The 12,838-nt window shown below is 50.8% G+C and overlaps 1 protein-coding gene across 2 annotated transcripts in view; it reads right to left on the bottom strand.

The window, feature by feature from the left end:
- Positions 1-2,891: 2,891 nt before the first annotated feature.
- The window catches only part of SH3PXD2B (SH3 and PX domains 2B), a 113,734-nt gene continuing 103,787 nt past the window's right edge, over positions 2,892-12,838 (bottom strand). Inside the window, exons 13-15 of one of the 2 annotated variants that reach the window (XM_060008385.1) lie at positions 7,862-9,352; positions 4,733-4,793; positions 3,023-3,122 (exon numbers count right to left, since the gene is read on the bottom strand). In XM_060008385.1, coding sequence (XP_059864368.1) covers positions 4,785-4,793; positions 7,862-9,352 — 1,500 coding nt within the window. In that variant the 3' untranslated portion in view covers positions 3,023-3,122; positions 4,733-4,784. Of the gene's footprint in view, positions 3,123-4,732; positions 4,794-7,861; positions 9,353-12,838 lie in introns of both variants that reach the window. The other variant, XM_060008384.1, reaches the window with a different exon arrangement.

The following is a 12,838-nucleotide window of genomic DNA, read 5'->3' as shown; positions in this document are numbered from 1 at the left end:
GCCACAACTACTGAGTCCGTGCGCCACATCTACTGAAGCCCCCACACTCTAGAGCCCGTGCTCCGCAACAAGAGAAGCCACGACAATGAGAAGCCCACACACCGCAACAAAGAGTAGCACCCACTTGCCACAACTAGAGAAAGCCTGCGCGCAGCAACAAAGACCCAACACAGCCAAAAATAATAAATAAATAAATTTTAAAAAAAGAACTCAAGGTAAAGTTGAAATGTAAAATTCGACATTTTCCAGAATTTATGACATGAAATACTGCCCTTGCTAGATGCTCTGTGAATGGCTTCACAGTCAAGTACAGCTGAAGAACCCGATATTGATAACGCCCTTCTCAGATAATCACACTGAATGTTTTTATGCAAGGAGCTTCAAGAAGTTCTGCAAAAAACCCCCCCAAAGCAAAAAACTGTTTAACTTAATTTTATGAAGCATTGCTCAAACGAATGTGTCCACAGAACACTTTCTTTTTAAAAAATTAATTAATTAATTAATTAATTAATTTTTTTGCTGCACTGGGTCTTCGCTGCTACGTGCAGGCTTTCTCTGGTTGCGGCGAGTGGGTGCTGCTCTTCATTGCGGTGTGCAGGCCTCTCATTGCGGTGGCTTCTCTTGTTGCAGAGCACGGGCTCTAGGCATGCAAACTTTGGTACTTGTGGCTCACAGGTTCTAGAGCGCAGGCTCAGTAGTTGTGGCGCACGGGCTTATTTGCTCCACGGCATGTGGGATCTTCCCGGACCAGGGCTCGAACCCATGTCTTAACCACTTAACCATTGTGCCACCGGGGAAGTCCCCCACAGAACACTTATTTCAGACGTTATGTGTTGACATTGGTTCTGGAAAACACTAAAAAATGCTGAATGGAAAGACTATAGATTTGGGAACTGTGATGGTTTATTAAGGAGTTACAGGTCCAAGGTCATCTTCATACTAGCTGTGACAACGTGTAAACAATCTCTCAGACTATTAATTTCCTCATCCATAAAATGGGTATAACAATTCTTACCTAGAAGAATTGTAGTGAAGATTAAAGAGATAATATCTATAAGGTAACCAGCCCATAGCATGTACTCAAAAAAACTAGAATTTTCCCCTTAATTACAGCGTTAGGTTTTGGAAAGAGAAAGTAGCTCTTGAATATGATGAATCCAGGAAAGAATTACATCAGGATGAGATATGTGCCTTGATTAGCATTTGGGAGGAGGCATAGTACGGGTTAAAAAAGCCAGTTTTAGGACCAGACACGCCACACACTGGCCATGCGAGACCTTGGGCCAGTGTCTTCACCTGAAACTTAGCAACTTCATAGGTAAAATGCAGATATCTACTTCAGGGAGCATTCTGAGGATGAAATAAAATTGTAGGTAAAGTGCCCCATAGGCCTGGAACACTGCAAATGCCCAGAAAAATAATGGTGCCATTGATCATGATAGCATGAGGCACCATTTTTGAACACATACTGTGCCAGGTAAGGAAGGGGCGGAGTTTGGCCATCTCTTCAGAGTGGAGCATGCAGACCATTTCCTCACAATGTACTTTTTAAGGATGCAGATTCCTGCTGATTCTGACTTTTGGGGGACGCAGCCCAAGAATGTGCACTTTGGCGAGCTCCCTGACTGAACCTTCTGGTCACTGAAATTTGAGAACCAACGATTGGGAGGCATGGGTTGCCAGATGGTGAAGCGGCACACCTGGACCAGACAGACATGAACTAGAGAAGGAGTGGACATTAAACGCTCTGGACTGGGAGAAGAGTGGCCCCTCGATATGAGTTTTGGACCCCCAGATTCACCATGACCCCTTAGAGAAGAGCGTTTGCAGGTGTGTGAGCCGGTACGTGCTTGGTGTGTCATTCCTGGAACAGGAGAGCAGTGGTGAGTGCGCCAGTTCCAAGTCAGAACTGAAGGAAGGTAGTGGGTAAGAGACCCCAGAGACACAAAGTCAGGTTGATTGCTGACCGCGGTCCAGTTCCCATCCCATCCCACGAGGCTCAGGGGCCCCTGCACGCCTGCCCCGGGAAGCCCATGCCATGGTCATTACCAGATGTATTCTTGAGACTAAGCACTCCTGGTTTAGGAGATTTGGGACAAAACGCTCCCGGGGTGTGTGGGGTATGGGTGGTGGTGTTAAACCACAGAATCACTTTCCTTTCTTATGGGAACAGAGCTTAACATATGAAGGAAGATTATTCCTAAGTAAGGTGCACCAGAAGATCATTGCTTTAAACTGTTTCCTCTAAGGTGGGATGAATATTGTATCGAAATCCTTCCCTTTGAACTTCTGCGCTGGGATTCTGCTGGTTCTACTCTTCTCTTCCTAGGAAGGTGGGGTGGTGGTGTCCTTTTGGATTCAGCTGGGACCAAGGAGGCTCCGCACCGGTGGTTGGTTTTGCCTTGGCGCTGCCTTCGGGAAAGTAATAAAACATCAGGCAATGCTCTCCATGTCCTGGGAGCAGGCGGCTTGGGCAGTCCCTGTGGCCCAAACGTGGCTGCACCCTCCTACTTCCCTGCCCATCAGGCAATGCCAGCGAGAGGTTCAAACTCCCTGGACAAGTAAAGTTTTCCACCTTTCGGCACAGAGCCGAGATGTGGGAGATACCCAGTGAATACAAGGAAGCTTTCTCTTGGTTTCTGGATATTGTAGTTAAAAGAATCAAAGTACACTAAGGTCCAGAGGAGTCATCCCTATTTCTGAGCAATGCCCAAACCTAGCTCACACAGGCTTCTGTTTTTTGATCCCCAAATCCAGGCCAAGATGCCAGGGCACAAAGCTACTCACCCTTTCTTCAGCCAAATAAAATCCATAGACACATCTTCACAATGAAGTGCTTGAAACCAGTCAAGCACTTTTTTTTATTAAAAAAAAAAAAGAAAAGTCTAATGGTAAAGTATATAGTCTATACATGCTACAGCTAATTCATTGTTCATCACCCCTCCCCCCTCACATTATATATCCTCATGTATTTTTCGTGTGTGTTAAAAGGAAACAAAGACACCACCAGAATGTGTCAGCTTGCCAAGGGTATGAGGAGTGCTGAGATGTCCAGAGATCTCCAGCATCATCCTGTGAGCAGACGCGAGGTGGTGGGGCAATGCTGTCAGAGCCCACTGCTCCTGGAGGGATGCAAGAAATGGCCTAGTTACTTGGTGGCTCCCTGAAGCAGGAAATGTGGGTTGTAGCCAAGGTGACCAGTTTCTTATCACCCCGTGAGTGGAAGGGGCGCTGCTACTAACAATTACATGGGCACAATGTCACAGACGGGCGTACACTGGGGTAAAATATGGACACCTTAGTTGTGTTAGGATTGCTTATTGCCATCATAAGCCTGGTGGGTGCACCTCCTCTTGTACGTTTATAGAAGACCTGAAAGTGAAGGCTACTGGCTGTGGCACTGGGCTTGGCCTCTTCAAGGACAACAGAAGTTGAGTCCCTGGTTCCTGACTGGAGCCAAGAAGGCCTATTTGGGAGCAGACGATAAAAACGGGAAAGGTGGAATGTGGAAACACAATGGGTGGCTTGAAAACTCCACAAGGTAGCACCAGAAAGCAGACGTTACCCCATGGGGCTGGACGGTCAAGTCTGTGAGAAGGGTCCTCAGCAGGTGGTCCATGAGCAGACAAAGACTCTGGAGCCTCCTGGTTTTAACTCTGCAACTCCACAACTGTCTGTGACCTTCACGGGCTAAGGTCCATCTAGACGTTACTTGGCCAAGTTAGGAGCAATTCCTCCAGGCTAACGGAGGGCTTGCCGCACCCTCAGGCCTCAACGCAAGCCAGTTTCCTACTCATTCAGGCCACACTGTTTGGCAATAGGGAATCTTTGTCTATGGTCTGGTATGGTTGTTTGCAGCAGAAGCCCTGAAGGACGGGCCTGACAACCAAGGAGGGGACAAGACTGCCACGTGACTCAGGCTGTTACATGTACATTATCACAGCCCAAAGTGAAGGGCAAGACCTGACCCGACACTTAAAAACTCAGAAACAATGAAAGGAGGGGAGCCAAGCCGAGGCACGAATGTTCTCGTTCTTGATGATGTTGAGTTGCCAGCTACCTGAGGCCAGGAGCGATTTCTACTTCATCCCACTCAGTGCCGTGCACTCGGTACAAACGAAATAAATACTAGACTGTCCATCCCTCAGCCTAAGAGTAGGGTCTTCCAACCTTGGGGAGATTTGGCATCTGTCCTTTAATGTGGCAAGTTTGTTTTCCTACATTCTACCTGGTAAGGAAATCCTCTGTGGGCCCAGAAATGTTTTAAGGCCAAGAACTTTGTCTAGGAAATCAATCACGTGGCGAGGCTTTGGGGAGGACATGTAACATGACTACTGGAAGCCTGGTGAGGCTCTAGCAATCTCCCGGCAGGGCAGGGCATTAAAAATGGTTTGAGCTGCAGCCCAGCTCCCCAAGTCTCATCCTGGGACAAGGACATAAACCCACCAAATGGCAAAGAAATTCTGAGTAAAAAACTTGAGTAAAGGCCTATTTTATCAAGGGGTGGTCCTAAAACGCAGATTTTCCAAAGATTTGGCGTTATGACTACAAGCTGTAGTTTTGCCCTAGGGTGTAAGATAAAACAGTCATCCCGAGAAAGTATGCGGGGGTGAGGAAAGGAATAAAATCCATCCTTGCCTGCCTTTCTGGGCTGGCATTTGGCCTGTGACCTACTGACATGTGTGATGGTGGGGTCAGGAGAGGAAAAACCTAAATTGAGAGGGAGGGTCACCTGCTTCCCTGGAAGCACCATGAACACTTCATTGTTGATGGCAGAGGAAACGTCACGGGCACTGGGGAGAAAAAACGGGATTCAAGTCTCAGCTTGGTCAATATTTGGATGACGCTGACTTCAACCTCTGAACCTCAGTGCTCTCATGACAGATTGGGGCTGATCCGAGGCACCTCACAGGGTTGAAGTGAGGATGAGATTAAAGGACGGAGCGTGCGTAGGCACCGGTAACCTGCCCGGAGGCTGGCACAAAAGTTATTCCTATGGCCCTGGACATTTGCCACGGTGGTGACTCCAGGGGATTTTGCATCTGCTCTATCAAATGCGCATAGAATGGTGGCTACAGTCCTGGATGGTATCAACCTAAGCCCCCAGGTGAGGACAGCTAGGGAGAGCCGTTGGCCATCAAGACCGTCCCTTGCAGCTGCCTGGGGAAGTACCCTCACCGTGGTAGGAGGAGCTGGAGAGAGGAGTCCTCAGGCCACACATGTGTCCTGAGGAAAGAACAGTGAACAGAGAGAAATGTGGCTTTAGGACCTTCAGTTCACGCCAGAATAATAACAATAAAAAGGCTGATTACTTTTTCATGTGCAGGGAAAATTTTCTATCCAGAAAAAGGCGGAATTAGCCCATTCCCACCCAGCTGACCCCTGGGAAGAGGAAATGAAGCCAAAGACAAACGCCTTCAGTGGAATCTGCACACAAAAATCAAAGCTCTTCACAGCCAGGCACGGAGCCACTCGCAGCCTGGTCTACACCCAGTGCCTAGTACATAGCAGGCACTCGCAAAATACTAGAAAAGGTCAATGAAAGCTGAGAGATAATCAGAAAAAAAAATTTAGAGTTTTGTCTTTTGAAATGTAGTCAAATCCTGCATAACAGCTTCACGAATGGTGTTTAAACCAAAATGGGTCAAAAACTCAGGAAAACGTGCTGTGGGGCCTCCTCCCGAGTGAGGGGACCTTGGAGGGTGGATGGCCCTCTCCCATTCTCCCTTCTGCCCCTGGCTGCCATCTTCCCCCCAAGGTTCTGGGAACAGGGCTGGGGGCAAGTGGGCGTGGCAGGGCACCTCAGGGCCCTGTCCCAAGACTCTCGGGGTGTGGGATTTACAGACCTACTGAAGGAAGGAATAAAGATGCGATTGTGGATCAGGGAAGGATCCAGAGCCCATGTGGCAGTGAGGAGGGGTGGGGAGGGGAGGGGAGAGTGGAAGAGAGCTGTCTGCACATAAATTTTGGCACTGCAGGTAGACGGCGAGCATCCCTGGGAAAGCTGCTCTTGTGGTCCCAAAAGCATGGCAGCAGATGACTACTCTGCATCAGAGATCTCTGGGGGCAGGGCCAGAGGGCCGCTTCCTCTTGTCCTGCAGAGTAGGGTGGGATGAGGAGGGGTGCTGCATTCTCACCCCCCAAGGCAGCCTGGACCCCAGGCAAGAGCTCTGGGCTGGAAGCCAGAAACCCCGGGTCCTGATTCTCGTTCTGCAGTGTAGCTGTGTCTCTACGTGACTCAGTGAACCACATCAGTCAAAACGGGTGTAAGGGCTGCCCCGGGTTCCTTCCAGTGAGACCACAGAGAGGGAGAGTGCATGGAAAAAAAAAAAAGAAAACTACTCTTCGAGTGCCAGAGAGGAGCAGGAAGCAGCAGCAGAGAGGAGGTTCTGCCTGGCCCTCGGGTCCCCGTCTCCTTATGGGACTACTGCCTACTCTGCCCAGTTTGCTGGAGACTCCGCTGCTGGCCCTTGAGCCACCAGGGTCCCTCAAGGCTGGCATGTGAGACCACCTTGGCTCCCTTTGCTCCATAAGTTCTATCCCCCGGGGTGGGCACCAGCACAGGAGCAGGAAACAGGGCTCTGTGGCAGCACCGGGGCCGTGGGCAGCCTCTGTGTGGAGCAACCATATGGGGTCCAGGGCAGCCTTCAGTAGATGCTACAATGGGTTGGAGGGGTGTTGGGTGTGGGAGCAGCCACCCGGCCCCCACATGCACAGCCCAGGGCAGCCAGCTGGCGTCTCCGTCTCCCCGCCTGGTTTGCCTCTTACAGGGGCAGGGCACAGGCATGGAAGTCAGGCCAGCCTGGATGCAAATCCCCTTTGCTCCTCTTCCCAGCTAGTGTGCCCTTGGGCCCATTGAACCCGTTTCCTCATCTATAAAACAGGAGTAATAGTATCAGAGAGGGCTGCTGTGAGGGTTCAGCATGAAGGTAAAGTGCCAAGTACAGCGTTTGGCACCTACTAGCTACTCAGCAAAGAGGAGCTCCCAAGGGGCGTGGCTTGTGAACGGTCCCCTTATTCAAACAAACCTTGAGATTCTTGCTCTAGGTAGGCAGAAGTGAAAGGCCCCCCCAAAAGCGGGCTGGGGATTCTTGTTTAAAAACCCTGGGTTGGACCCCAGCCTGCAGCAGGAAAAGGGGAGCATGCTTGGAGCTGGAAGCACTCCTTTAGAACTGATCAGGGTCCCAGCACAGAAGGGAGGCAGCGTGGCTGGGAGGACCTCCAGGCCCACTCCTGGGGCAGCTGCATCTGCTTGAACCTGAGAGGCCCGTGGACCTGAGGCCTCGGGGAAGACACCACCTCCCTGGAACTGGCAACGGAGCTGACTTCTACGGGATGAAGTTCTTTCTGGGACCAGGCATTTTGGAAACTGAGTGAATCAAGTTGCTTGACATGAATGAACTGGGTGGGGTGCTGGGTCGGCAGAGGGCTACCCACACTCTGCCTGATCCGATCAACAAGAGACCCTTTCTGTAGTTTCTCCAGATGATGGATTCCGGTCCTAGAGACCTCAGAGAGTCATGGTCCAGCTGTTGGGTGGGCAGGGCAGCTGGGTGGCAATGCCACTGGCCTTAAGGCAGGGATGCTGAGAAGAGAGAAAGGGGTGTGGCCTCTGAGCCTCCAGGGGACGCTGTGATGGGAGGGGTCCCTCTCCACCCAGAGAAGGGAAGAATCCACAGTATTCCAGTCTTCCTTCCTTTGAAGCTGCGTGGAGGATGATAAATTAAGAGGCATATTAAATATGTAGGTAAAGCCGGCAGGGTCGTGCAGGACTTCCAGGCAGGAAGGGAGCAGGCTAGGGCTTCTTTCTGAGATAGTTGGAAGGAATCCACCCTTCCCAGGAGGGGGCCCCGCTTTGCACCTGGCAGAACCACCAGCCGCTGCTGTTCTTTTCCCGGACCTCGAACACCGTCCCCTCCTGGAAGCCGCTGGTACCTTCGTCTCCTTCAAAGTTGGCCACGGCCACATACAAGTCCTTGGGGCCGTCTGCATTGGGGAAGGGGGCTGCAGCCACTTTCTCCTTGTTTTCTCCCATCTTGCCCATCATCCGTGGCCCCAACCCACCTTTGCCTCGCATGTCATCCTGCCCCCCTGAGGAGTTGGAGAGAAAAGGTTTGGCTTTTGGGGGGACAAGCAGGGCCCGGCCTGGGACAGGAGCTGCCTTGCCTTCGGTGGGCTCCCGCTGTGGCCCTCTGACCTCTGGAAGGGGCCCTCTGACCTCTGGAAGGGGCCTGGACGACGAGGAGGTTTTCTTGGGGGGTGGTGGTCTCCGAGGAGGGACCACAGGTCTCTGCTGGGAAGCCTCTTGGAGGGGGACTGGCACATTCTTAGGCACAGGATCTGCGGTCTTGGCCGGCCTTGGAGGGGCTCTGCAGGACGTCTCCTTTGGGCTGAGCCCATCCTGTTTGCTCGTCCTGTCCTGGGCACGGCCAGGCCCCTCCCCTGGGAGGAAGCCACGGCTGATGGCCACGTCCTGGCCTCCCCCAGCCTGGGGGCTGCTCTCTCCGTCCAACGAGGGTTTCTCTTGGGACTTGGCAGGCCTGAGCTTGCTCCTGAGGTTACAGATGTCCACTTGGTCTTCGCCCTGAGGTGGCTCTGTCCTGGGGGAAGGAGCTGGTTTTGGCCTAACCTGAGGTTTGGACTTTAAGAAGGGATTCTGGGGAACAGCTTCCGGCCTCTCCTCCGGTGGGTCAGCTTTGGATTTGGAGACAGGTCGGAGGTTGGGCTTCTTCACTTCCTTGGCCAATACTTTATGGCCACACTCCAGCCCCATCTCATTTTTCAGCTGGAACAACTTGCTTTTGTCAGGTTTGGACTCTGGTCTCCTGCTGTCCCGGGCTGGAGGCGTGTGTTTGGTTGGGATCATGGGCAAGATCATGCCAGGAGGCTTGGGTGAAGAACCTCTGAGCTGCTCCATCCTCTGTCGCTCCTGCAGCTCCCCTTCCGACTTGATGATGGATTCTTTCCGGGGAGGGAGGCTGGGCTTCTCCTCCAGGTCGGGGTCCGAGATCTCCTCGTAGCCTGCACACGAGGACGTGTCTGAAGATGCCTTCCTTGGGACCTCCTTAGCACCCTTCCAGTCTTTGGACCATGGCATGGCGGAGTCCACAGCCCCATGTGGTGCATCGGGTAGGGGCCGGGACGGGCCGACGGCTTCACTGCCCGTGCAGTTCTCCATTGCTGCTGCATCTCCCAACCGGAGCTGCGTCACCTCATTGGGCAAGGGAGCCAGAAAGTTGGGTCTTGAGGCATTGCTGGTTTTCTTATACTTATCGATGAAAGTCGCTGGGGCCCACCCTTCCTTATCTTCAATCTGAATGTACCACCAGCCGCTCAAGTTCTTCTCGATCACCTGGAAGGGAGGCCAGAGGAAAGCACTGAGTAGGTATGGCGTCAGGGCCAGTGGGCCAGGATGGTCTGGGAGAACCCACATGCAGCTGGGGTTCTGGAATCAGGGATTTTACATTCGTCAGATTCCCAGACAATATCTATGGGGGACCATCTATGAGACTGCTGTGTATCAGAAACATCTTACATGGGGGTAGGTGCTCGTGTAATTTTGGATTTCCTCAAAATCAGTCCTTGAGATATGAACTTGGGTGTAGGTAGTTAATCTGAGAGATGATTCCAGGAAGCCCAAGTGAGGAACTGAGGAAAGGGAGAGCCAGTTAGGAGCAGTTAATGCTCTTGGGCCAGTGGGGCTTAATTTAACAGGGATCCTCTGAGAGACTGTGCTGAATCAGACATTGGGGGTAGGGACACTTATCTCCTGACCCCTAGTCCCTCCCCCTCCCCAAGACATTAACCCTCCCCCTTTCCGGGTGATGCCCTTAGGCGGGCATGGGAGGTAGGAAGCAGTTGCGGGGTTGGGATAGAGGGCAGGCCACCAGCGGTGTCTGCTAAAATTCTGAAGAAGTTCAAGGCGAACCCCCGATACAGTCCAAACTAGCCTTGATCGCTGCTCCTTTGGTTGAGCACCAGACAAAGCAGTTGGCTGGTGTTTATATGCCATGCCGTATGAAAAATGTGCATCCTGAAATGTGGGGATCACACCTAGCTCATGTTTAGGTACAGGGGAACTGATGCTGATGGAGGTACAACAAACTCATCTCATCTCCCTCTCCCTCTGGGATACACACCCATTGACTGGAATGGTGGGTGGAATCACTCATGTTATTTAATATCTTATGTTTCCTGTCTCCTTTTTGTTTAGTACCATGTGGCTAAATTCACACGGGTGAAAGGTGCACACGCTGCATGTTACGGGCTGAACTGAGTCCCCCCCAGATTATATGTTGAAGCCCTAACCTCTGTACCTTAGATTGTGACTGCGTTCGAAGACAGAGCCTTTTAAGAGGTAATTAGGTTAAAATGGGGTCATTAGGGTGGGCCCTAGTCCACTATGACTGTTGTCCTTATAAGAGGAGATGAGGACACACAGAACATCCAGAATGAGGGCCGACCACGGGTGAACACAGAGAGAAGGTGGCCAGCTGTGAGGCAAGGAGAGAGGCCTCAGGAAAAGCCAAACCTGCTGACACCTCGATCTTGGACATCCAGCCTATAGAACATGAGAAAATCCATCTCTGTTGTTTAAACCACCCAGTCTTCTGTGATGGCAGCCTGAGCAAACTAATAAACAGCAATACCACAGCAGGCTCTGTGCACAGGAGAGCTGGTTAATGATTACAACCACCTGATGAGATGGGGATTGTCATCCCATTGTACAGATGCAGAACCAAGCCTCAGGAGAGCTGAGGAGCTCGCAGAGGGTCACGCAGAAAGTCAGTGGTGGAGGCGGGAGTCAAAGGCAGCCTGGTGGGCTCCAGAGCCTGAGGCTTTACTACCCAGCCCTGCCCTGGAAAGTGGACCTTGCTTGGCGGGGGAGCCGTGCCTGAGGTGAGAAAGCGCTAGGGGCTGAGGGCTGTGGCTGTGGTTCTGCTGTTGCGCTCTGCCACCCAGATCAGAGAGAAAGGCAGCCACAGACCCAGTGCAGGAGCAGAGGCTGGCCTCTGGGGCTGCAGTCCTGGGTTCTGGTTCCGGCTGCCTCAACAGCCCTGGGTAAGCCACAGGCCTGAGATGCTACATCACAAAACAGAGAGGATGGTAAGAACAGTAATGCCTACTTGTAGGGTTTCTATGATGACCACATAAGCTAATGCGTGCAATAGCACTTGGTAAAGGCTGAAAGGAAAATGTTACCTATTAGTATTAAATTACAGGGGAGAGCACTGAGAACGCAGCAGACATGTGGCAGGCATATACTTAACACGTCCTACTGGAGTCTCTCCAGGAAAGGGTACTGATAAATGGAAGCCCTTTACGTGCTGGTGACCAGCATCTTATCAACACTTGGTAGCTCTGGTAATGACTGAAGGTGATTCTGGGCATACAAGTCATTGTCAACACATCCGTGAATTCAACAACTGTAAGACTAAGTATGTACGTGAGCAAATGAAAATAGAACAATTAATCAAAATGAAATCTATCAATGAGGATTTGCTAAGCTTACACTCTACCATGTACTATGGCAGAAGCTCTCAACATTTGTATCCTTAATTTCGATGTATGGGAGTTTTCATTTACTAGATAGAAGCTAAGAGCTATTACGAATACAGTCAGTCACACCTAATTTAAAAAAATTTTTTTAAATTAATTAATTAATTTCTGGCTGCATTGGGTCTTCGTTGCTGCACGAGGGCTTTCTCTAGTTGCAGTGAGCGGGGGCTACCCTTCGTCATGGTGCACAGGCTTCTCATTGCGGTGGCTTCTCTTGTGGAGCACGGGCTCTAGGCATGTGGGCTTCAGTAGTTGTGGTACGCAGGCTCAGTAGTTGTGGCGCATGGGCTCAGTTGCTCCACGGCTCGTGGGATCTTCCCGGACCAGGGCTCGAACCTGTGTCCCCTGCATTGGCAGGTGGATTCTTAACCACTGCACCATGAGGGAAGTCCCCAGTCAAACCTCATTTTATTGCACTTCACTTTATTGCGCTTTGCAGATACTGCATTGCTTTTTTTTTTTGCTGTTGTTACAAATTGCTCATTTTCACAATATTTCAAACTTTTTCATTGTTATTATATGTGTAATGGTGATCTGTGGTCAGTGATCTTTGATGTTAGTACTGCAAAAAGATTATGACTTGCTGAAGGCTCAGATGATGGTTTGCATTTTTTAGCAATTAAGTTTTTTTTTTTTTGCGGTACGCGGGCCTCTCACTGTTGTGGCCTCTCCCGTCGAGGAGCACAGGCTCCAGATGCGCAGGCTCAGTGGCCATGGCTCACGGGCCTAGCCGCTCCACGGCACGTGGGATCTTCCCAGACCGGGGCATGAACCCATGTCCCCTGCATCAGCAGGCAGACTCTCAACCACTGCGCCACCAGGGAAGCCCCGCAATTAAGTATTTTTTCATTAAGGTCTGCACTTTTTTAAAAAAATAAATTTATTTATTTTATTTGTTTATCTTTGGCTATGTTGGGTCTTCGTTGCTGTGCACGGGCTTTCTCTAGTTGCGGCTTTCTCTAGTTTCTCTACTCTTCAGTGAGGTGCTCAGGCTTCTCATTGTGGTGGCTTCTCCCGTTGCGGAGCACAGGCTCCAGGTGCGTGAACTTCAGTAGTTGTGGCACACGGACTGTGCCACAGGGAAGGCGGGTCTGCACATTTTTTTAGACATAATGCTATTGCACACTTAATAGATTATAATATAATGTAAACACACTTTTATATGCACTGGGAAACCAAAACATTCATGTGACTTGCTTTATTGTGATACTGGCTTTATAGGGGTGGTTTGGAACCAAACCTACAATATTTCCAAGGTTGGCCTGTAAAAGCAAATACA

This window comes from Delphinus delphis, chromosome 3 (genome assembly GCF_949987515.2).
Source record: "Delphinus delphis chromosome 3, mDelDel1.2, whole genome shotgun sequence".
NCBI classification, from domain to species: domain Eukaryota; kingdom Metazoa; phylum Chordata; class Mammalia; order Artiodactyla; family Delphinidae; genus Delphinus; species Delphinus delphis.
The sequence above is the reverse complement of the archived record's forward strand: the minus strand, read 5'-3'. Positions and strand labels throughout refer to the sequence as shown.